General features: G+C 36.9%; 1 protein-coding gene across 1 annotated transcript in view; it reads left to right on the plus strand.

Annotated features, from left to right (window-relative positions):
- The window catches only part of LOC124802831 (dynein axonemal heavy chain 2), a 1,031,222-nt gene that overhangs the window by 643,661 nt on the left and 361,327 nt on the right, over window positions 1–26,234 (plus strand). The window contains 5 exon segments of the mRNA XM_047263843.1: window positions 4,530–4,639; window positions 4,736–4,851; window positions 7,098–7,408; window positions 14,523–14,701; window positions 16,789–16,878. Coding sequence (XP_047119799.1) covers window positions 4,530–4,639; window positions 4,736–4,851; window positions 7,098–7,408; window positions 14,523–14,701; window positions 16,789–16,878 — 806 coding nt within the window.

Below are 26,234 nucleotides of genomic sequence, written 5' to 3' on the forward strand. Positions count from 1 at the left end.
TTACAGGACATTACATGTAGTATTTTGAGTCCACTGAGATACAATCATTGCATTTCAGTCACTGCTTTCGGAAATAAAATTTTTTAATTACACTGTTAAAATTATGTGTAATTTTTTATACTTTGTCCTAAGTAATTATAATAATACTTAAGATTATGTTTTTCTTTTAGTTCAGTATACTCAGGATATGTATGTTGCCAGTCCGTGAAAAATTGGGTACTCTACTCCTAGCAGTTTCAGAGATTTTTGGAAAAATGCAAAAGAAATTATAAATTTTCAGGGTCACTTCTAAAGTTTCGAACAACTGAAACTTCTTAATATGTGCTTTGTTTTTTTATTTTTCTCATGCAGAAGCACACTGCACCATACTATGTATCATCCTCCTGATCTTTTCCAAGATTCTTATTCTTTTCTTCTTTCTGTGCTCCTTAGTGGCCAATTGTGTCGCATATGCGAACGTTGTCCATCAGTTCAAGTTCCTTGGTGCAGTTTGCTTCATGATTAATTCCCATTTGCTGTAGAATTTTCACCCTACCAATGTTGACATAATTAAAAGCATAACAGCATCACTGAGCCCCCCAGTTTAGTGTCTTCATTCCAACAAAAACACGTTTTGGTAAGCAAGTCTATATGAGATTGTTGAAAGGCTCATTTGGATTGTGAGTTTGACCATGCAGACACTTCTTCAGTAATTCAGAATTTGCCAGGTGTCTGTAAACAGGTTTTATATCATGACTGCTGCTGGGATGGAATGTTTATGTCTGTATGAGCTGTTTGAATACTGGGCATTACAATAATTGCACCAGGAATATGGTCCAGGAGGGCAAAGTTGGTGTATTGGTTTTTCATCTGTGGACAGTCTGTGGAAGAAGGTAGCCCATATTGCCTGCTTCATTTTCAATGAATCATGAGTATTACTTCTAATGGCCATCCCACAATGTTGCTGTAGTTCATCAATAATTTTGTCTCTCAGCCTGCCTCTTAAGGTTTTACCATCAGAAAGTTTCTTGTCTCTCACACTTTGTTTCAACTTCCTTAACCTGGTGCCCATTCTCTTTTTGACATTACTGACACATTCCAGTTTTGTGATAATTTTATCACCAAAAGGCTGAGCAGGGGACTCATAGATGGGGATTCATAGCTGGACTAAAAAATTCAATAGCTGCAGAGGCATCCATACTACCACTTGTTCCTTCATAATTTCGGTCACAGATATGTTCTTTTTCATTTCCTGATTTATATTTGTAACAATGTTTTGTTACAATCTGGGAGTGCATACTTTTCCAGTATCCACACTAGAAACCATAGCAATAGAATTCTCAGACAGTGCCATCAGAAGTTGCTGGTTTGTCAGTCATACCATCATTTATTTCATCAGCTTTGTTTGCAACTTCATTGACTCACATGCAACACATTCTACAGCAGCTCCAATAAAATCTGTATACTTGTCGATTTTACAAGGTGGGCATGGCATATTCATTGCAGCACACATCGTTTCTGGTGCAGTCTGTCCTTTGCCGATAGCTCTCAATTCATAAAACCATCTGACATTGACTTCAAAAAAATTATCTTATCACGCTTCAGAATTCCAAAATGAATGAGTGTATTTACAAATAGCACAATCAGTGATAAGTTTCCTGGCTAGTCCGTTTGATACCTCACTGTCTCCGTGTAAACTAACTGGTCATCCACATACTTTACAACTGACTCATTCACCAAACACATTTGTTTGGATGTTTAAATCTATCAGTATATAACCTAATCTACTTTTTACATAACTTTATTTTTCAGAAAACTGAGTTTCACAATGTTTTACTCTAATCTTCGAAGCACTAATGGGTGTTACTGACAAGTTGGGCTGTGTTTTGTTGTCTTCAATTTACATGCCACATTTTGTACACGATATATCCCTTTCTTTGAAAATCTGTTACCATGAAACCCACATTTCTTAAACACTTTGGTTTGCTGAATACTTTACTTTTCGAGAGATGTGCATGTTTATTTATCACTTTCCTGCAAAAACAACATTAGCACTTCCACATACAATGTGTGTTTATACTATGAAATGATATGATACTTTTTTCGACAGTGCTACCAATACAAACAACATAATTTCACCTTCATAGCACTGCAATCTACAGCCTCTCATATAAAAGTTACCAATTGTATTAATTTCTTTAAGTAAGTCTGCTACTAATCAGTAACTATGGCAAGATTATATATCCGTCTCATGAACAGAATGAAGTACGAAATTCCATTGAAGTGTACTTTATTTCTTAGACACTGGTTTCATAAATATAAATAGTGGGTCTGTCTAGGCAGCTTTAGTCTGCTATGACAGTATAAAACTAAGAAATAGCTAAATTTTCCATTTACACTGTTTGCTTTATAAATTTCTCCTCAATGTTCTTCCCAAAATTTCTCTCTACACATTGCAATCAAGCCATTGTTTATGACTCTGCAATACAAACTTTTCTTCTATTACCCATACCTTACTGGTCTGTATATTTTATTGTTAACATTTGCCCTGCATGGTCAAATAAATTATTATTTTTATAGCCATGTCACTACCACATTGTTGGACCTAAAAACAGATTGTCAGTTGGTGTTGCACTATGTTGTTCAATCCTCATTGATAAATTATTGCTGGAAAAATACAAAGCTGGGCGTGATCAACTCTAGGTGCCCTTGATCTGACAGAAAATCAATAGTAAAATCTTCACAAATGACGATTCTCCAGTTAACTGTGGATAACCTATTTAAACTGTTTCTAGAGCTGCTTTCATTATACTTAAAATACTTTTTGCTGGTGGCCTGTAAACTGTCAGTGTTACAAGTTTTATGTTTCCAGGTCCACAATTGTGCCACAGTATTCAAAGATCTGGTCAACACAGCATTTGTTCATGTGAAAGGTGTACGGTATTATAATATTAGCTAGTTCCTACCACAATAAATCTGAGGACTTTCAGTGATTTCCATGTAATGTTCTTATATACACAATACACTTGCTGACACACTGTGTGTCCTTTCATTTTTCTGTACGGGCATGAGACATTCATCCTGTTTGTCAAGGACACTCCTGATGTTTTGATAAATTTTCACTCTAGCACCAGTTTAGATAGTATAGCACTTGACACAGTTATTGAGGATTTCCAGCTTTGTTCTGTTTTTGTTCGTACTCAGCACTTGTAACATTGTATATCTGTTGTGTATGTTTTGTCTGTGGCTGGCATTGGCACTGGGTAAATGATTTTCTTTATGTATATTTCACCCTTAGCTCATGCAAATGGTGTGTCATTACTGCTTTCTACTTTTTAGCATGCCATCTTCAAATGATGTGTTTAAAATGATACGAAAAGACAAATATTAAACTCTTAAGAAACTAAATTATAAAATGAAACTAACTTTTATACATATCCACACATTCTACAAGTGTCTGTAGTTGTTTATAGAAGTCAGTTTGATTCTGTAGCAACTAAAAACGCTTGAAGTATTTTTTAATAACCTTACTGAATGATTTGTTTAGATCAGCTATGGGAAGGTGTAAAGTAGTGACTGTACAGAATACAAAATGCTGTGTTCTCTCAATCTATGTTAATTTTATTCCACTCTTTTAGTGTGTTCCTCTGTTTTACCTTATAGCACTAAGATTCTTTCGATGCTAGTTACATGCCATTATTACCATAACATTAAATTTTTTCAAATGGAATTTAAAATTCTATAGAATCAGGCATATTTAAAAGGTCATGAAAGAACCAAGAGGAATGTTCTTCTTATTTATATAGATTATAACATCATTTATGAGTTCAAGTAAGGCATTTTGTAAACCAAATCCTGTAAAAATGCCAGAGTAAGGCACAGTTAAGAAAGTGTGCTCCTTTTACATTGTAGGTCACATCCTCTAAGGTTATGAAAAGTTGGAAAGAGTAAAAGGTATCCATAGTTATAAATTATTTGTTAATACATTTTCATATCCAAATTAATTTTTGTTTTCATATTCTAAATATTTTTTGTGGTAGAGAATTCAAAAGTAATATCGCCTGGTAGTGTATGCAATGTCTGCTGCAACTCATTTAGTATACCTTTAGGCATCCAAACTTGAGCCATAAATCTTTTTCATGTTTACTCAACTTTTTGTAGTTTACTCAACATACTGGCTTTCTAACTTTTATTTAAACTTTTGAAACCTGATGACTATTGGTGTGCTGCCTGTGTACAGCCGTTGGCCTCAGTCTCAGTATTACTTCAAAATTTAAGGACTCTTTGTTATCAATATGTCTAATAACATTTGGCTGTGATTAGGTTCCTCAGACATGTTTTCTAAATAGTTTCTAGAGAAGGCATTTAGATTTGTTATCCATGAAATTTGTCTAATTGCCATTACAAATTTTCTGATTTGACTAAATTCTTTTGTAAGTTGTATAACAAGACTGTACTATGTAAGTACTAAAGTCTAAGACTTTCCTCTCTTGCATTTTATAAGAATAATCTTAATATTAATAAATGCATATATTGAAATTTCATTACAGCTCATGAAATAACACTTGCAACAATTGACCTGTACAATGCAGTTTGTTCCAAAATGTTGCCAACACCAACAAAAATTCACTATCTTTTCAACTTGCGAGATATATCGAAGGTAAAGTGAAAATCTTGTATAGATTTTATTTAACAGTAATTTCACTAAAAAGCTACAATATATTTTCTTCTTTGATTTTCAATCATTACTTTTTAGGTTTTTCAAGGTCTATTGAGAAGTCACCGTGAATACCATTATACAAAAAATAGGATGCTGAGACTATGGGTCCATGAATGTTACAGAGTATTTAATGACAGACTTGTTGATGAGAAGTAAGTGTAATTCATAAAATGATGTGGAATTAGATGTTAGGGTATATGTTATTCCTTCATTATATTCTGTGGTTTACTTATTCTTTTATTTTTATTTTGTGTGTGATTCTGGTAACCCAGTCAGCAGCTCTATCTCCATGGGGAGAGAGACAGGGATAATGGAATCTGCCTCATTTAAGAGCTGTAGGATAGATAGTGAGTTATCTGAGTAGTTGGCACTGGGGCCTGCCTTCATGAGCTGACCTGTCTTTCCAAGGTGTGTGTGAGTGTGGTGGTTACAATGTGATGTGGGGTGTGGTTTGATACTGTAGTCTCATCTTCTATGGCTTGTAATTGAAGTGCTGGCAGAGGTTGTATTGCCCTAAAGTGGAGATGGGTGCAATGGCTTGGAACACAGCCAGGCATGGGGCAATCATAAGGCTTCTCTGGATGGTATGGAATGCAGTTGCATCTGGTTGTCAGGGCCACAGCTGGTTTGATAGCAGACCAGCTGGTTCCGGCCAACTGTGACTTCAAATAACTGCATCCCCTATGATTCATGACAATGCAAGAGGCACTTGGCACTGAGGACAAATGAACAGGTCCCTTACCTGGGTGTCTGAATGATAATTCTGTGTTAACCACATGCTCTGGGCTCTGGCTCAACTGACTGATGATGGTCGTGGTGGGGGGAGGGGGGGGGGGATGGGGAGATGGACTGATAATGCACGAGGAAGCTCATAAAGGCTTCCATGTGAGACTGAATGTGCATCCTATTTGCCTTCTGATTTTCAAATGTCTTAGGGCAATCTGTCAGCTCCTGAATTTGATGCTGATTGGAGAGACTCATTGGTCAGGTGGGATATTCCATTTCTCTGGCAGAAATTTTTCATACAATTGTGTTCATTCCTCCCTCTGTTGTGAATGTGTTTGCATGTTCTGTATGTGGTCAATCATTGAGGAAATTTGGCCAACAAATGGGGAATTGGAGAGATCATCCACCACCATCATTTATTTGTTTATTTCCCTTCAGCCTGTTACTTGTAGTCTAAAATTATTATCATCGTATTTTCCCCTGACTGATTTTGGATGCATGTGTAACAAGAGCAGACGGCTATTTCAATTTCCTTATTAATGCCTGGCCAATATGCATGTTGCCTTGCTAATGATTTCATTGTGATTGTGAAGCAACTGTACAGTTCTTGGTTATAGTGTGGGTGGAATGACAAATGACATTCTGCATCCTAGATGGCCAACACAACACACTATCCTTGGCATTGAAAAAGTAGTCAAGAGAGAAGTAGGTGTAATATAATGGGTCTGCTCATGTTGGTAACTGCTCTGGCCATCCATGATAAACTGATGACAGCTCTCTGCCAAGCAGTGTATCCCACTCCATGGACTGGGCTACTTGGCAGGCCATGTTGGAGAAATCATCAATGCAAACAAGCACTCCTCATGCACACATGACCACCAATTCCAGCATCTTGGACTGGAAGTTCCCGGCCCGAGGTGTTGGGGATGGCAGTCATGTGCGTGAGGTGTGCTTATTCATTTGTATGAATGGTGTGCTTTTCTCTTTTACCGATAAATGCAGTGGCCAAAAGCTTTAAGCAAGTGTCTTTTGATTGTGCCTGTCTGCAACTTAATGTGTCTTCTTTATGGTAAGTAGCAGTCTGTCTTTTCCTACATTGTTGATGTTCCAACCCGCAGTTTACGATGTTTGATCTTATTGTTACTATTTTTAGAGTTTTGTACCTCAGTCTGTAAAAACAGAACCCATATAGGATTACTTTGTTTTCTTTCTGTCCGCTTGTCTGATAAGTTCTATTTTTCTCAGGAATGGATAGAGGTGCAAAATGTAAATTTTGTCAAATACTAAGATCTACAGTCCCATGCCAGTGTAAAAAAGTTAAGCTTACGAGTCACTGCAATCAAAATATACAGATATCTGTGTCACATATTTTGATTCGCATAAACTCACTCATCAGAACCTGTATTTAACTATATATATCCACAATTAAGTAGGTTTGGAACCCTCAGAAAGTGAATCCTACTCACACTCATCCAGTTTTTTACATTGATAACTGTAATATATGTATTGTGAATAAAACATTAATTCATGAAATAAAGGGCATTTCAGTACTGTATGTTTGCTGTTGCATAAGTTAAAATAAAACAAATACAAATACATACCATAATTTCTATTTGCTATATACATTTCTGTATTAATCTTGAATTTAATGACTTCCTAAATTCTTTTTCAGAGATATTGAATGGTTTTTTAACCAAATGAATGATCAGCTGGGAAAACATTTTGATTTAACATTTTCAAGTGTATGTCCTGAGAAAGAGTCTCCCATCTTTGCTGACTTCATTAGTAGCTATGGATTCTATGAAGACATAACAGATCTGGCTGCACTGAGGAGACATTTGGAAGGCCAAATAGAAGAATATAATGTCACCCCTGGAGTTGCCCGTGTGGATCTTGTCTTATTCAAATTTGCCATACAGCACATTTGTCGCATAGTCCGTGTGATCTCTCAGCCAAGAGGAAATATGTTGTTAGTAGGCATAGGTAAGAAGGAATCAGCACTACTTCTTTTCTGACGTGTAAACAGAATGATTGAGTGGATGAAAGAACTGAATCAGCTTTTCTCTTCATATTTCAAAATTGTTTAGATCCTAGTATCTGTAGGGCAGCCATATTGAAATACCTTCCTGAATATCTCCATAAACTGGCATTTCTTAATAATGATTTCCTACCAACAGAACAGACATCACTTTTATATATTATCTAATTACTAGATTATATCCACATCTCTCTTTAATGCTGTTCCCAATTTGTTAAGATCCGTAGTGTTTATTCCCTTGTTTCTGTGTTAATTTAATTCTTTTATCATTTGCAAGTCATCTCCATCCATTCTTCTTCTTGCAGTTTCACTATTCCACCAAAAACCTTATTCTTACTTTTCTTTTCCCGAATTTCATTCATCCTCATAAGTTATAACAATTATCTGTTGCCACATTTTCTACTTCTTCATTGTTTCAGTAACTACACAAGGTGTGCAGTCATTAGCTAGTAGTGCCTCAGTAGCTCCTAACTTTTGATATATGACCATTAGTAGCTTGGTCTATCCATGCTACATCAAGAGTTTAGTAGTCTTCATTTTCTTTATCTTCTTCTTGCCTTTTTACCTTTGTTGCAGGGATACAACACAGAAAATAGTGTCTTAGGAACAGTTAGGTGGTTCTATGATTAGAAGAATCCTAGAACAGCCTTCCCCTCCCTCCACATTATTATAATTGTTATTATTATTATCACAAAAGAACTCAGCAGACAGTAGTGAAAGAATTAAAAAAGATACAAGAGCAGTGGAGACGCTGCATTATGATCACCTTGTCAGCTTGTAAACATGGCTGTAGGGCATAATGATGTTTGTAACATGTCATTTCATTATAAGAGCACTTAACAATGAGAGTATTAGATAGCTGTCAGTAAATAACAGAGACTTAGGGGCAAATAAAAGGATCCATTAGTTGACTGAAATTCACTGAAATGAAATAAGTGTAGTAAATAGTAATTAATATAAGTATATAAATCACACACACACACACACACACACACACATACACACACATCCGTGCACCTACATCATGGTGGCTGCACACACAGTGTCATGATTGCAGTTTGGCAAGTGGACTAGGGTGGTGGTTGTGTTGTGAGGGATGGGCAGAGATTGAAAGAGGCTAAAGCAAGAGGAGGGATCGGGTAGCCAGTGGCTCAGAGGGAGCCACCAGATGTGAAGGCTAGGAATATGCTACGTGAGAGATGGGTGGTAAGTGCACTGATCACACATGTAGCACATTGATACCACAGCCAGTGAGGAGCGACACTTGAAAAAGAGGACATGGAGGCATGTACTGGGGGGGGGTTCCAGGACAGAGGAAGGGGGACTGACGTGGGGACAGAAGGTTAGGGAGACTGAGGCCAGGAGGGTTATGGGAATGAAGGATAGGTTTCAAAGATAATTTCCATCCATGCAATTCAGGAAAGCTGTTATTAGAGAGAAGGATCAAGTGGCATGGGTTGTGAAGCAGTCCTTGAACTGTAGCGTGTCATGGTCAGCAAAGTGTGATGGTTTTGGGTGGTCAACTCTGTTTTAGTTTCCGTTTGCCAGTGGCCATTGATTCGGGTGGACAGCTGGCTGGCATTCATGCCTACATAAAATGCCGTGCAGTGATTGCAGCAGAGCTGGCATGGCTGCCTTCAAAGATGGCCCTGCTTCTGATAGGATAGGATAAACCTGTGACAAGACTGTAGCAGGTTGTGCTAGGTGGGTGAATCAGGCAGGTCTTGCAACCAGTGTTCCACAGGGATATGGCAAGGGGTTGGCAATGAGAATGGGATAGGGATGGACCAAAATGTTGTGTAGGTTGGGTGGGTGATGGAATACCACTTTGGGAGGGATGGGAAGGATCTTGGGTAGGATGTCCATCATTTCTGGGCATGATAATAGATAGTTGAAGAAGATAGTGGGGGACGAGATGGCATTTCTTTGCAGCTCATTCTTAGGGGTTGTGAGAGGATTATGGGTGTGTGAAAGTGCGACATGGTAAATCTGTTTGCAGTTTGGTGAACAGTGCTTGTCTGTGAAGGTCTTTGTGAGACATTTAGCATACTGGACGAGGGAATTCTCATCAATGCAGATAATCCGTCTGTGTGGCCAGGCTGCATGGCAGTGAGTTTTTGGTGTGGAAGGGGTTGAGAGTCAGTTTAGGAATTATGAATAAAATCTTTTCAGTTTTCAAGCTGCACCAGTTTGAATAAAATTCTTGAGTTTTCAATGGCTGTCTCTGCCATTGTCTTCAGGACTAAAAACCACTAACTGCTGTGGCTGGCATGGTTTTCCAATTATATAGGCATGATTGCAGCCTCTAGTACTAATCAGAGCGGGCTGAGATGACATGTTTGCAGAAGGTGAGTTGGGCAGTTCGTAGCAGCTCCGAACGTGCCATGGGACTGAGTGACATCAGGTGGTGCAAGGGGCTGTTGCCACATTTTAAACTTCTGCTCCTGCCGTCCTATAAGCGTTAGGCATCTGTCTTTATTTCCTTTTGACATCCAAAGCCCACCCCCATGCCCTACTAGTGTAAGAAGTAGTTGATATCTTTGACGTGAGAGAGTAGCTATAGGGCAGCTGGTTTTAGGCCTTGGTCAACAAGAGCAGAAATCCTTTTAGTGGGAGTACGATAATTAGCTACAATGGGGCATTCAGGATTGTTGGGTTTGTGGAATTTTGGGGAGCATGTGTAAGGTGGGTAACTAGTTAAAGGTTAATAGAAGCTAATGGAAGATATTTCAAAAAATAGAAATAGAAGATAATTGTGATTTAATGAAATGATGATATGCCAGAATAGGTGCCACCTTTCAGTTCACAGAAGGTGCTCATAACAAATACTAAGCAGTATGGGATTTTATAAACAAGAAAATTCCAAAACTACAGAGAAGATTTACTTCTGGTCCCAGGAGATGTGAATGATCCCTTCCTATTCTTAATAAATGAGATGGGATGTGTGTGTGTTTCCTTTTCTGAAGACAGCTTTGGCTGAAAGCTAAGTATGTAACAGTCTTTTTGTTCTGCCTGTCTGCACCTCAATGTGTCACCTTTACCATGGTCCTTATATTCTTGATGTTCTAACTTGGAGTTTCCAGTGTTTGATTTAAATGCTTCCTTTCACTTTTCTTGGAACTGTAGGTTTGCTAATGCACTCAAAATTGCTTAAGCTATAGCAACCTTCAAGGAGGGCAATAAGCAGATGCCCAAAACTACTAACATGTTACTTCTGTTCCAGTTTCCTTAAAAGTTTTCAAGTCTCTCTCGTATAACAAGTTAAATAACTATTATGAAAAACATTAACTCCTCTTCAACAGACTGTTTGGGTTCCAACATGGAAAAATACTGCTACTACTGCTCTCATTGAAGTTTTTAACTATGTGCTTACTGCTTTTGAAAATAAGGATCTAGTATCTGTTGTTCTTTGTGACTTCAGTAAAGCCTTTGAACATCTTTTAACATACTCCTTGCAAAAATGAAATTTTATGGCATGCATAAATAATCTTTGACTGTAATCAAGTCATATTTAAGCAACAAGAGACAATTTATCTCCACTAAAAATGATGCCCTTTGGAAGTCACTTCCACTTGTGCTGCAAGGCTCCATTCCTTTTCATCTCTGTAATTAGTTATTTATCTTCCTATGTAGAAGCTAATTCAGAGGTATATTTTGCAGACAACACAACAATGATTAATACACACCACATCCACATGGAGTTGCATCAGGCAACTGCAGAAAAAATCTGAACTGGCTATGAACTGGTTTTCTTCTAATGAACTCCTCTGTAATTCTAATGAAACACTGGAACCATTTGTGGGAAAACTGTACTGAGAAAAGTGAATTCTGAGGAATGCTGCTATCATCTTCTTGTCAAGCTGAAGATATTCTGAGAGCTGTAAATCTACATATTTTTATAGCATTACTGTGTGCTAAAAGGAACTTAAGTGAGTTTGACACTAGCGAGAACATACACCATCACAATTCTAGAGGCAAGCAGACTTCGGTTTGCCAAGGCACAGACTGGAGAAGACCAAGAACTAACAGAAAATAATGTGTATAGAACTGTTTAATAACCACTGAAAATCTACTTGTTGATGACCATGGAATACTTTTGAAGTTGAGGCTTATAATTTGTTAGTGAAACACTCATTCTGCAGGGTAGCAAAACTTATTGAAATAACCGTGTCACTATCAGGTTTTAAGAATGTTAATAAACGAGTGAAATTAAATTGTAAGAATTTTTCTGTGCAAATACCCTTGTTAACAATTATGTATTTAATGACTAAACTCATTCTACTCTAAGAAGACAGTGGTTATAAAGAATTGAATTGTGAATAGTCCTGAGAAACTTTAAGTCATGAACATTCTTTTGTAAATTCAGCACACAATTCAGATTTCTTTCTGTTTTGAAATGAATACTTCATGCATAAGTGAGCAAATAGCAGAAAATAATATATCATAGAGCATATTACATGCAGTTATAAAGAATGGATCTAGTGGAATTCAACATCCTCAAAGTTGCAATTATTGTTATAGCAAAAGAAACTAAACCAAATTGTTTGACATGGTAAGTAATATGATTTTAACTCTTTCAGTCCTTCTCAATATGAAAAGTATTGAATTTTCAGTCCTGTTTACTTTTTTTATTAAAATTAAATTTGGTGATGTGAATTATTTGTTACTTGTTCGTTGAGCATATAAACATCAGCCTCAGAGTGGATCTTCTGAAATCTTGACAGTAATTCCTTGAGCATTCCACTATTGCATAGGAGTGTAACCTTCCTGGAGTACATTACCTTAAATTCACTTAAAGTTTAATGTAAGTGGAGAGATTGGTGGCAGTCACTGACACATATAACATTCACCTTTAAACAGACTGGTCCAGATGTGATGTGGGTGTGCTACACGAATCTGTAGTCATTAAACTGCGTTGAATTGTGACTGTAATTAGTCATGCAGTATTCCTGTGCATTTCTTGAATCATAGTACACCAGGAAATTGTTGCATATTACTTAAATCAGCAGACTTGAAGTTAGCATTGACAAATCAATTCATTTCCAGACTTGAGCACACAAAGAATAATGTCTCATAAGATGCTATTGTGAGATGTTTGTTAAAAGACTTCAGATAAGAGACCAACTAATTATGAATTCAATTTTGATGTTCTGGTCTTCTCCATTGTTAGTTTGAGTTCAAGTGTATTCCTTGAAGCTGCAGTTGGCAAAGAGAATTCACTGCTGCACCTGTAATGACATCATAACAGTGCCGGCAATGCCCTCTGCTACCTAGTCAGTACCTCAAACAGAAGTTACAAAAATACAGCAGAGACAGATGTCGTATATAGTACATAAATAAATCATGGGTGTTCAGAATAAAATCTTATGTAACATTAATCAGTACCAGAATAACATTACACAACTTGTTTACTGACACATACCTGATATCAAGGGAATAGAAATTTTAGTGTGATACCATTCATCCATACTTTGGGTTTTTTAAGTCTCAAAGTTTCTCCACCCTTTCAGTGACATATTTTACTCCAACTGGAACATACTTTGTGTTAACATTTTTGATTAAGTGTGTGATATGCTATAAAGAATCATTGCATTTAGTACTTCATAAATATTATCATTGCCATGCAAACAAAAACTGTGTAGGAGCTTTAAGATTTCTGCAAGGAGAATGGCATGTGCACTATTGCAGATACTTCACAGTGAATGCCATAGAATTTCCGTGTGTCTGTATGTGTGGATGGATATGTGCGTGTGCGCGAGTGTATACCTGTCCTTTTTTCCCCCTAAGGTAAGTCTTTCTGCTCCCGGGATTGGAATGACTCCTTACCCTCTCCCTTAAAACCCACTTCCTTTCGTCTTCCCCTCTCCTTCCCTCTTTCCTGATGAGGCAACAGTTTGTTGCGAAAGCTTGAATTTTGTGTGTATGTTTGTGTTTGTTTGTGTGTCTATCGACCTGCCAGCGCTTTCGTTCGGTAAGTCACCTCATCTTTGATTTTATATAATTTTTCCCACGTGGAATGTTTCCTTCTATTATATATATATATATATATATATATATATATATATATATATATATATATATATATATATATATATATATATATATATATATATATATATATATATAGGGAAACATTCCACGTGGGAAAAATATATCTAAAAACAAAGATGCTGTAACTTACCAAACGAAAGCGTTGGTATGTTGATAGAGACAATAACAAACACACACACAAATTTCAAGCTTTCGCAACCCACGGTTGCTCCATGAGGAAAGTGGGAAGGAGAGGGAAAGATGAAAGGATGTGGGTTTTAAGGGAGGGTGTAAGGAATCATTCCAATACCGGGAGCGGAAAGCCTTACCTTAGGGGGAAAAAGGGACAGGTATACTCTCGCACACACACACACACACACACACATATCCATCCATCCTTTCATCTTTCCCTCTCCTTCCCTCTTTCCTGATGAAGCAACTGTGGGTTGCGAAAGCTTGAAATTTGTGTGTGTGTTTGTGTGTTTTTTATTGTGTCTATCTACCAGCACTTTCTCGTTTGGTAAGTCACAGCATCTTTGTTTTTTAATATATTTTTCCCATGTGGAATGTTTCTTTCTATTATATTGAAACATTAATTTAGTTAACACTAGATGGAAAAATGAAATACACTTGGACAACACTTCATTAAGCTTTTTACAGTACGGTGAGTACTGTTCAGCTAGTTTCATTTCCAGCAGGCTTCCAATGGAACCAAACAAACTGAATGATAAGCTACAAGAATTCAAACCAAAGTTGAATTGTTTCTTTAAGGCACACTTTTTCTATCCTGTACAGAAGTTCCTTACAGTAATTGATAACAATTCTCTGTAATGTGTTATTTATTCATACAGTCTCTCACAATTTTTAATGCTTTGTTATTTAATTATTTTGTTTATAAATTTTCTTATCAGTATTATGTAAACTATGCATTCACTCATTCCATGACCAAGTAGCTCTTGCTTGAATGGTTCCACAGAATCTGATTAAACAAATAAGAAACAAAATCACAATATTTACTCTTTTTCTTAGGTGGCAGTGGAAGACAGTCTTTATCTCGTGTTGCAGCATACATATGTGAATATCAAACATTTCAAATTGAAGTTACAAAACAATACCGAGTCCAGGAATTTCGTGAAGACTTAAAAACATTATACACAGTCACAGGAGTTGAAAATAAAGCTACTACATTTCTATTTAATGATACACAGGTATAAATATTACATTTCCATGATGATCATAGTGATTTAGTAGAACAGAAAACTAGTTATCTACTTGTTTACTAATTATATCTCAATCTATTGATTTTTCTGCTCTTGATACCAGAACAATTAACAAATACTGTATGTAATTTCGTTACTCTATTTGTTAGTCTATCATTATTGTAACTTTATGTAGAAACATTTGTCAATTTGAAGCACTTCTGACATGTAATTGTGCCCCAGAAGTCTTCTGGAATTTCTTCTTGACTAGTCCTCCTGTAACTTTTGGATTTGGCGAAGAGTTGTTACATAACATACATATCACTGCAAAAGTTAATTTTTGACCATTTCCTAATAATTGCCACATAGTAACATTTTCATGGTTAGCTTGTATTCATGAGTTAGACAGTTAATATATCATGGGCCAGCACTTCTCCTAATTGAAAAGAATTTTGCCAAAATTTTTAAAGTGGCCAGATATTAACTTTGCACTGTAACTATTGAACACTGACTGAAAATTACATGATGGCTATGTTTGGACTACACAGCAGGAAACTGACTAATATTATGTGTACAGTGCCTGTTTATAGACACTTGTATTAAAAGAATACAAATTGTTAAATGCTGAGTTAATACATCTGGTTATTAGTTTAAAAAACAGCAAAATTAGAGGACTGGTACATGATGTATACATTTGGACTACATACTGAGGACTGACTGCATGATGTTTATGACATGGACCCAGTAGTGCAACTGTCTAAAGCTTTGTCCATGATACCTATTCAAAGGTGCACACAAGATAGGCACCAAAAAATGGTAATATACAAGATTATTCCATATTAGATATTAATATAAAAAACTAAAATTAAAGAGGCAAAGACACAATAAGTACTAACATGCCTTTGTTTAATAACACCTTTATAATTATAAAATGGCAAAATTATCAGTAATATTTGATAGGATAGCAATTCACTGTGTAAAAGGATTCCTCGAGTTTGCTAAAAAGTCTTCAGAAAGTGAAATTTTCTAATTGGTGTAGTTACCAGACTAACAAGTTAATTTAGTGAAAATGTGTTTTTTTGGAAACATAAAAATGTGACAGTACTGAATTTTGGAAATAATCACATTTTAATGTCAGAACATTCTAGAACACAAAAATTTTGTATGGGAATAATTTTTGAAATATGATGTTTTTGGAAAAAATAAACTATTTATTGAAAAGAGGAGAATGAAGGCTTTCAAATAAGCTGTAACAATTTAAAATTAACAGCTTTTAGCTCATCAAAAATTTCTCTTTTCTATGGTTTTTACATATAGTAAATAATAAATATGTCTTTGGAAAAAATATTTCCATGTGAATTAACTATACTATTATCATCAGTAATCAGAAAGTTACTCATTGAATAGTAAAATTGTATGAATTCCTTTTTGAGTGAGAAATTTGATATTTTGTACAACTTTTGAAGATCTATTATTAACAAAATGTCACCAGCAAAGGAAATATATATCTACTTTGCTCCAGTCTTTTCACATAAAGCAATCCTTGGAAGCAAGGGAATTGAACCCAGTTCTTTCCAAAGCAGTATGATATGATGAAATATAGAGGTAGATAAAAGAGTGATAGTAAACATAATGTTAGAGGTTGGAAGTGAATGGTGTATTGGACTAACAGAAGACTCCAATAGATTCTTAGGAAAAAAGAACAGATTATGTGTTAGTGTTTAAAATTAGGGGGTAGAGAATGGATGATCTAAAGGAAGCAGAAAAAAAAGACAGTAAAAGAAAAAGATGGATGCAAAGTGATTGAAGGAGAACTGCCAGGAAGGTGTTTATAAAGAGGTACTGCTTTGAAAGACAACATTACTTAATCCTACCAAACAAATTTTTGTATATGGAGTTATGGAATTTGTGTACTAAACATAAATATTGTTTAGCCTGGACATGAATATTTTTAATGTTAAGGAACTTTTTAAAAGTAGCTGTTTGTACTATAAAAGTAGTTGTTCATACTATAGCAAGTAACAAATGGGCACCACTCAACAGTGTGCCAGGCTTATTTTCTATAATGAATAATGTTAAAGTAGTTTTTGTTTTAGATTGCAGATGAAGCCTTTGTTGAAGTAATTAATAATGTCTTAAGTAGTGGAGAAGTACCAAATCTATTCAAGGCAGAGGAGTTCGATGAAGTAAGTAGTATCACAAAATCTTACTAATATTTCTTGTCTAGGATTAATGTTTTATAAATAGAATAACCCAGTGGCAGTTACAGAAAAACCTCAAGAAGGGGGTGCTAAAGATACGGTATCTTGAGCTACCTTTTCTTTTACCGTAATAAAAAATAATCAAGTTGCATGCAAAGTTTAAGAAATTTTTATTAAACTGATTATACATGTGTACAAGACAATGCCATCTTATAATATAAAAGACTTGCAATTGTGGTTCTCTTCCTTAAATGATGAATTCTATGCACCTATTCTTCCTGGCAAATTGGTTAATTACATCGTCTACAGGACAATCAATGTCAGGGTTAGTGTTCAACAGAGCTATTAAGTAAATCCCTGTGTGCCAGACAGAAATGTATGAAACATGATGACATGGACACACGTGCTGCATAGAAAAGAACAACTGCTTGATAACTCGATTCAGTTGAATCAACTGACGAAAGAAATGAATGAATAACGTGCAGGCTGACTGGTGGAGGCGGCACGGGTGGCAGTGCATGTGGCCTCACAAGGGGGGAGGCGCATGCTCCTCGCGCCCCCCGTATGTATCTGCCTCTGGAATTACCCAATAATTTCTGTGGTTGCCTGTGTCATGAATTAATTACAATTTGGACATGCTGATCAGATCCAAATAAATATGCTTCTATTCTTCTTTGGGAACTGCTTCTCTTGTGCAGTGTCTTCAGTGCTAAATGGTCTGTCTATTAATGCTTTTTTATACGTCGATAGATAACTTCCATCAGACATGTGACAGATAACTTCCATCAGACATGTATTGTAGTGCCTCGAGAACTTTGGGGTAAATTCTAGAGACACTCGTGTTTCCACTATCTTGAACACACGATATTTTAAGGATGAGTGTGTGTGAGTGGAAATGTGTCTACTGCACCACGGTTTACATATGTTGCATGATGGGCGTGTGTTACAAGAAGACTAAAGTTCTGGCGGTCTATCTGTGCTGACAAGTGGTGGCAGTGCACGCCTTGGAAGCCGTATGACCAGTACAAGGAGTAATCAAGGGCTACTCTTTGATAGTGAAATAGTAGTGACTGTTGGGAACAAATGAAATAGGTTTTATCTATAGACTCATATACACTGTTGTTTGACTTGCTAGGAGCAATAACTGATTTCACAAGGGTTATTTAACCAAAAGAGACTGTAATGGTATATGTTAAGCACTCAAGTTTTCCAGACATAGTTGATTTATGAGACTTGAAAGAACATGTGAAACTTGTGTAGTTGTCTTACTGTGAAGAAAAAATATAGCAGAGTTGATATAAAAGTGTTCTGAGAGTAATGAATTATTTCAGTGGTAGAGAAGTAGTTCGGTAATATTTTTACTATCAAAAACAGTCTTCATCACAATTTATTTATTACGGTGACCAGTTTTGACCACTACTGTGGCCATCTTCAGACCAATGAGTAAGAACCTCCTTCTAGTGATTTACCACCAGAAGGAGGTTCTTACTCATTGGTCTGAAGATGACCACAGTAGTGGTCAAAACCGGTCACTGTAATAAATAAATTATAATCAAGACTGTTTTTGATAGTAAATATCACTCTCACAATGCATTCAAAAGTAATCACTAATATTTCCCTAACCAGCACATTATCTTCAGAGAATAAGCATTTTGAAGATCGACGCAGCCGTCTGTCCTGAGAAGAAGATCGGCTGCAAACAATATGCAAATCGCCCACGAGAGACGTGCGATTCTTGCACCCCAGTACCATAGAGTCTCTGGTTGTAAGGAAAATCTTAAAGAGTATAATACAATTTTATTACAGTTGCTTGAACTACATGTCATGTCTCATTAGAATCCACTACGTTAATACATTTTGACAAATCAAGAGAATTAGTGTCAGAATTACTGTTCAAAACCTTTCATTTTTGCTTCTAGGATGTCACTATTGTTATTGTGAGTGCCATTCTTCCATGACTTTAACGCATGCCCAAACTATGACATCTAAGAACAACCGGCCTTTAGCAGGTGGAGCCACTAAATTCGTCGTTCCATCTTGCAGTATACTGCGCACGTATACCTCATATTAACTGCACATATTAATATATCATTTCTCCCACAGTTGTGCTGTACGAAACTTGGCTATTAACTATTAATGGAAAATTCAGTTAATGATAAAAAAATCTTCATTTTAATTTTCCGATGTATATTAAATTTTCGTTGTCACCTCTTTATATTTAATAAGGTAATCACCAACTTGTTGCTGTGATTTACCCAAGTTTATACATAGGCCATTTACATTTCTTTTAAATGAACATTACTTCTTCATATTGGGAACAACATACTGCAAGGTAATCACAACACCATACCATCTGTCGCAAAGCTCTGACATCTCCTTTACGTTCGGGCATGTGTGGATATAACTCTTTCACTACCCTACGTGATCAAAGTAAGTCTCCCTATACTTTACTAGTTTAGGAACTCTTCAAAAATGGGAAACAAAATTCACTGACACTCCTAACTTCTGTAAGAACTGCTTAGACACCTTAGGCTGTAGAAACCTACTTCTCAATCACTTATAATCTTTGCAGTGTTATTTTCCTCTCAAAATCTATCCCCCTAACACAGTCATCCATTCTGTGGTTCCATCTAACCTCTGTATAGGTCCTCCCTTCCAGTACCCCCTCGTTCCCCATTCATCTGTTTGAAGAAATTTCTCCTTATAGGTATGAATTCACCTGATCAATCAAAGTTATTTGCAAGTGTCAGTTTCCTCCCTCCTCCTGATCTAGAAAAACTTTCACTTATTTCTCGGTTAATGTTCTGGATGGATGATTGTACGGTCATATATTACTCGACTCATTTGCTGTCACACTCTCATTGTACTCCTAGGCAATTTGCAAATATTTTGCTTGGATGTTAGGATGTCATAACTAAATTTTGGGAATGGGTGCAATTCCCTTTCTTTTCACCAGCTAACATGATGTTGCTAACATGCAGGACATTACAATAGGGGTTCTGTTAACTCATGTTCTCTATCTTCGAAGCGGAAATTGATATGTCTTTCTACCATACTTATGTATGTGATGTGTGTGTGTGTGTGTGTGTGTGTGTGTGTGTGTGTGTGTGTGTGTGTGTGTGTGTATGTGGAGAGGGGAGGGGGTGGGGATGCACACATGCTTGTATATGTTACTTCTTGGGCATTCCTGTGAAAACAGGTTTGTGTATCAATGTTTGAAATGGAATTAAGAAGGGCTTGTGTGATAGAAACTATTGAATACGGATAAGAAGAGGAAAAGTAAGACAAGAAGTGTTAGGTCCTAAGAAGGGTAGGATAGAGGACAGACCCCAAAGACTGATTTCCATACCTCCCCTCTCCAGGATTCCCTCCCTCACAGGTTCTTCACTGTGGAGCCAGAGAATGAAGATGTTCAGCATACCCAGCAGACAGACTTCTTGGGTTCACCAACACAGGCCCTGAAAAGAGATCCAAAAAATGTTTTGTAATAGATTGTGGCCAGTGTACTTGTGTGCTTACCAGTGTGAATTTTGGACAGGTAATCATGGAGGTGGTTGAAATCAGACGTCTACTTAGGGTATTTAACCTCCCCTGGGGGGGGAAAAAAAAGAATGGGTTCCAAACCCAACCATAATATCATAATATTCATGAATTCATGAAAGTCAAGAAAATTTCTGTTGTACTATGCCGATTACTATGTGTTCTAGAATTTATATGTTGTGATCCACACATACAATAAGTAAATAAATAATTTAAAAAATCATTAACATTCCATTCAAGAACTTCATCAAGACTATATTGTCTTTCTAAGGCTATTATTTTCAAGACATTATACTTATTGACCCATTGCATGGTATTGATCTGCGAGAAAGTGGTTTAATTACTCATTAGCATAATGACCTGCATATTGCACTTGATGACTCCAGTGTGGATCAGCTTATTACATTGTCAACAACTATGTTTTTATAATCAAAGATGTTTAGTACATGTAGTTAATATTTATTTACTAATTAATGTAATTTTATGTGTGCAGTAGTTTGTATTGGTCTTCAGCACAATAATTGTGTACATGATTCTAATTCTCTACAATGTATGTGTGACTAATGTTATTATGAAGAGATAGTAGAAGGAAAATTCATTTGTGGATTATAGGAAAGTAAAAGTACAAGAAACTGCAAGAGGGAAAACAAATTAGGAAAGAGTGAAGCAGTTAACTGAGAATGTGGCGGTTGTCACTCCACCAAATCTGCAAAGGGTGCAGACTCTCCTGAGGATCTACAGCACTTAAATATTATTCCTGTGTGCCAGTGGTGTTGAAAATGTTCTTCTGGATGCATTTCTAGTTACAACAATCAAACCTCACGTCTCAGTTTGTTTAGAATATACACAAAGTTGTTGACACTCCATGTCAAATGTTCCTTTTTGTCTTTTTTAATTTTACTTAAGTATCTGAAATTCCTATTTACCTTCCCTTGTGTGCTTTTTGACCAACATTTCTAATTAAATTTTTCCTGGAAATCATCTCAAGATTTAAAACGCTTGTGAATGAGCAATTTTCCGTTCAACTGCGTCACCTACCAGGTAACTTATGTACAAAATCTATTATTTAGAATCTCCCCATATCTTTGGTAAGAATCTGGAGAAAACTCTTAAAAAATAGGGCAGAGAAACTTCACTATCTGGAGTAAATTTAGGAAACTGTTTTGACACATTACTTAGTTTTAGTTCTTCTGGTAAAACTCCTGGTTATTTATTATCATCTTTAACTTGATTTTTACTTAATTTTTCTTTTGTTTTCTCTAGTTCCTTCCAGACTCTCTTGAAATTTACCTTCATTTTTAATTAAATCACCTGAAGAATTAGGTTTGTGTATAGTAGAATCAATTCTCTCTTGCACCTTCTTCTCGAGTTGTTCATTTATACGTTCCACCCAACCAGTAACAGTAGTTTGTGGATTCAGTGATACATTCCAATATTTAGTCTGTTCAAATACATTTAGCATTACTTATGTGTCTGTGATTTGCTCATGAACATTGTTAAATTGTTGTTCCATATTCTTCCATTTGCCTCAAGGGGGGAGGGAGGAGGAAACAATTAGGTAATTGATTACATATAATTTCTTCTCTTTATTCATTGACAGCGTGTTTTAGACTCATTTGTGTCTGTTGACCCTCATTGTCAAGGACTACACTTCTTGCATATATTCTATTGCTTGAGTGGTCCATGCCAATCTTGTGAGCTGCTGCAAGAAAGTGGTTATTAAATACATTGGCTGCCTGGATACTATGATTTACTATTTCACTGTTTTCTTTCGTAACAAAGTCATTGCATTCCTTAATTGAGTTTCTGGTGTTTCTTTTTTGACTGTCACCAATATATATTTGATTTTATTATCAGAATTACTGATTTCAGATGTTATTCATGGAATTAGGGGAAACAAGAAAACTAGAGAATTATAATGTTGGAAATGGTGTGTTACAGAAGTATGCTGAAAAATTATGTCGGTATATAGTGTAATAAAGAGCACCTCCACAGAATCATTGAGGAAAGTGGTATGCATAAAACTCTGACTACATGAAAGTATGGAATGATAGTCCACATTTTAAGATATGAGGGGAGGGGGAGTAAATTCCATGGTATTGAGAAGGAGCTGTTATAATGTGTGTATCTTCCTATGCATATTAAATACACCGAGGTGACAAAAGTCATGAGATACCTCCTAATATTGTGATGGACCTCCTTTTGTCCAATGTACTGCAGCTGCTCAGTGTGGCTTGGGCTCAACAAGTCATTGGAAGACCCCTGTAGAAATATTGATCCATGCTGCCTCTGTTGCCGACCATAATTACAAAAGTGTTTCTGGTGCAGGATTTTGTGCATTAACTGACCATTTGATTATGTCTCATAAATTTTAGATTGAATTCATATCAGGTGATCCAGGTGCAAAATCATTTGCTCAGATTTTCCAAAATGTTCTTCAAACTGATGACAAATAGCTGGGGCCCAGCAATATGGTACATTGGCATCCACAAAAATTCCATCATTGTTTGGTAACATGAAGTCCTTGAATCACAGCAAATGGTCTGCAACTAACCAAACATAACCATTTCCAGTCAATGAGCAGTTCAATTGGACTAGAGAACCTAGTCCATTCTGTGCAAACACACCCCAGACGATCATGGAGCCACTCTGACTTGCACAGTACCTTGTTAACAACTTGGATCCATGGCTTTGTGTGACACACTCAGACCTTACCATCAGCTCTTACCAAGTGAAATCAGTACTCATCAGACCAGGCCATGGTTTTCCAATTGGCTAGGGCACAACCGATCCGATCATGAGCCCAGGAAAGACACTACAGGCGATCGATCATCCACTGCCATAGTCCATTAATACCAAATTCCATTGCACTATCCTAATGATATATTCGTTGTACATCCTACATTGATTGGTGACAAAAAAGACAGTCTTTTGTCCAACATGATGGTTTAAGGTATCTACATCTGTAGTAATTAATTTGAAACAAATTACAGTATCAGTCACAGTTTTGTTTGTAAAAAAATCCAGCTAGTGCTGTAATTTGTTTCCAAAAACAGACAGCCACCTTGGCTTCCACAGCAAATTATTGTATAATTTTTAAGCATTCGACTGACAATATTACATCATTCTAAATTTCATTACAACTAAACAAGCATTTCAGCAAATTTACATAATTTATTGCATTATAAGCTGTTTAAGTTTTTCTTTTGCTATGTGTTTTGTCAAATAGTACTCTTACAACTGAAAATTGGCCTTTTTGACAATTATCCAAATTTTGAGGCTATATTCATTAATCTTGTCTAGTATTAAGTTCAACATTAATCCATATATATACAGTGGTTGTTTTTTATGTTTTATTCGTGCATACATTTGCAAACATTTTAATATTTAGTGTTTTTCTTCTTCAAAATAGAATAAAATACATATTTCTGAACAATGATGCATGATTATTATTTTAAGAGTATGGAAGGTATAGATTGCTATTCACAATTTAAAGGAGTTAAGCTGCGGACAGGTACAATGAAAAGAATATAAAAAATACAGGGTGTTCAAAAATTTATAGAAGGGAGTGAGTATGTAATATTTTGGAACCTATGTCCCGAAACATACTATTTCCATTCTATGGGAGTTTCAGTTCAGATGTTTAACTCATCCACTTCTGCTCGAGGGACTGAATTAAGCGTGACAATTATTACATAACAATTTGAATGGGAACATAACAAAACATCCATTTATCACTTCAGCACATTTATTTGTATTAACACTTAAACATAGCATGTTTACATTATTCAAAAACAAAAAAGACCCCAACATACTGCACATACAGAACAGTGCTGTTGCATTACAACAGCAGCTTGATGTGGCAACCACCAACATTGTTACAGGCATTGTACCTACATAGCATGTTCTGATACACACTCTCCATTCCAGATGGTGTCTCTTCACTGTCTAGTGCAGTGGCAAGAACTTTTGTCACCAGATCTTCCTTTGTCTCTACAGGAGGCTTGTAGCAAGGCAGACATTAAGTGACATCAGGTGACTGTCTGATGTAGTGCTCACCATCCTGTCTACCTTGTTGCATACCAGGACAAGCAACTCTGAGACTTTTCTCTTTCCCATAGTAGACATGGTGTGTCACACATCTGAATTGAAATTGTCATAGAATGGAAATGGAATCCTACTCAAAATATTATGTACTCACTCCCCTTTAAAAGTCCAGGAAATTTGTAAAAGGAATTTCCAAACATGCTGTATTTAAGCTTTTAGACAAAATCCTTTCTCAGAAGTCGAAGTCTCACACATTCACACAACAGCAAATCACACACACACACACACACACACACACACACACACACACACACACACACACACACACATGGCTACTATCTCTGACATGAGCAGCAATCTGCTGGGGTGGTAAGGAAGAGGCAAAGGCGGGGAGGGAGGAATAGCAGGTTAGTAGTGAGGGAAGATACTAGTGCTGCATGTGGGAACATGCAGTAACATGGTGGGGACATAATAAGGCTGATAGGTGCAGCATCAGGATGATGTGCTCAGGGGACGGTAACCGGGGAGGAGCAGGAAACAAAGTGGAGAAGAGGAAAGGACATTTGTTGCATTGGTGGGGTAGAAGGCTTGTTTGTTTTGTAGTAGGAGCAGGGAAGGGAAATGACAGATGGAGGACAGGGACAAAGGGATGGTTCAGACCAGGAGGGTTACTTGAATGAAGGATATGTTGTAAGAAGAATTTTCAGCTGTGATATTCAGAAAAGTTTATGTTGGTGGAAAGAATCCAGATGGCAGAGGCTTGAAGCAGTCATTAAAGTGTAGCACATCATGTTGAGCAGCACGTTAGCAACTTGGTGGTCCAGCTGTCTCTTGGCCACAGTTTGGTGGTGGCCATTCATGCAGACAGACAGTGTGCTAGTAGTCATGCCTACGTAGAATGCGGCACAGTGGATGCAACTAAGTTTGTAGACCACATGGCTGCTTTCACAGGTGGCCCTGCCTTTAATGTGGTGGGAGATGCCATGACAGGACTGGGTAGGTGGTAGTGAGAGGACGTGTGGGACAGGTCTCGAATCTGGGACTACTGCAGGGATATAAGCCATTAGGCAAGGGGTGAAGCAGGATGAAGATGTTGCATAGCTTGGTTGAACAGCAGAGGGCTGGGAAGGACAGTAGGGAGAATATTTGTCATTTCAAGGCAAGGTGAGAGATAGTCACAACTCTGGTGGAGACTGTGACTCAGTTACTTCAGTCCTGAGTGTACTGTGTGATGAGAGGAGTGGTTATCTGTGGCTGGAATGTGGATGGTAGATGACTGGTGAGACAAGGCCTGGGGGATCTGTTTCTAGACAATGTTGGGAGGGTAACTTAGTCTGGGAAAACCTCAGTGAGATCCTTGGTTTGTTTGCAGAAGGACTGTTGCCAGTATAGATGTGACAGTGATGGATGGCTAGGTGTGGAATGGGTGGCAAGTATCAAAGTGGAGGTGTTATTAGTGGTTGGTAGGTTTGATATGGATGGAAGTACTGATGTAGCCATCCTTAAAGTTGAAGTTGACATCAAGGAAGGTGGCTTGTTGGGCTGAGTAGGACTAGGAGAAGTGAATGAGGGAGGATGTGTTGGGATATTGTGGCGAAATGTGGATATGATGTCCTCACTCTCAGTCCAGATCATGATACCATCAAAAAATCTGAACCAGGTGAGTGGTTTGTTATTCTGGATGGTTAGTAAGGATTCCTCATTGTGTCATGTTGGTGCTGATTACTGTATCATGCATTTGGTGGCACATAATG

This window comes from Schistocerca piceifrons, chromosome 6 (genome assembly GCF_021461385.2).
Source record: "Schistocerca piceifrons isolate TAMUIC-IGC-003096 chromosome 6, iqSchPice1.1, whole genome shotgun sequence".
NCBI lineage: Eukaryota > Metazoa > Arthropoda > Insecta > Orthoptera > Acrididae > Schistocerca > Schistocerca piceifrons.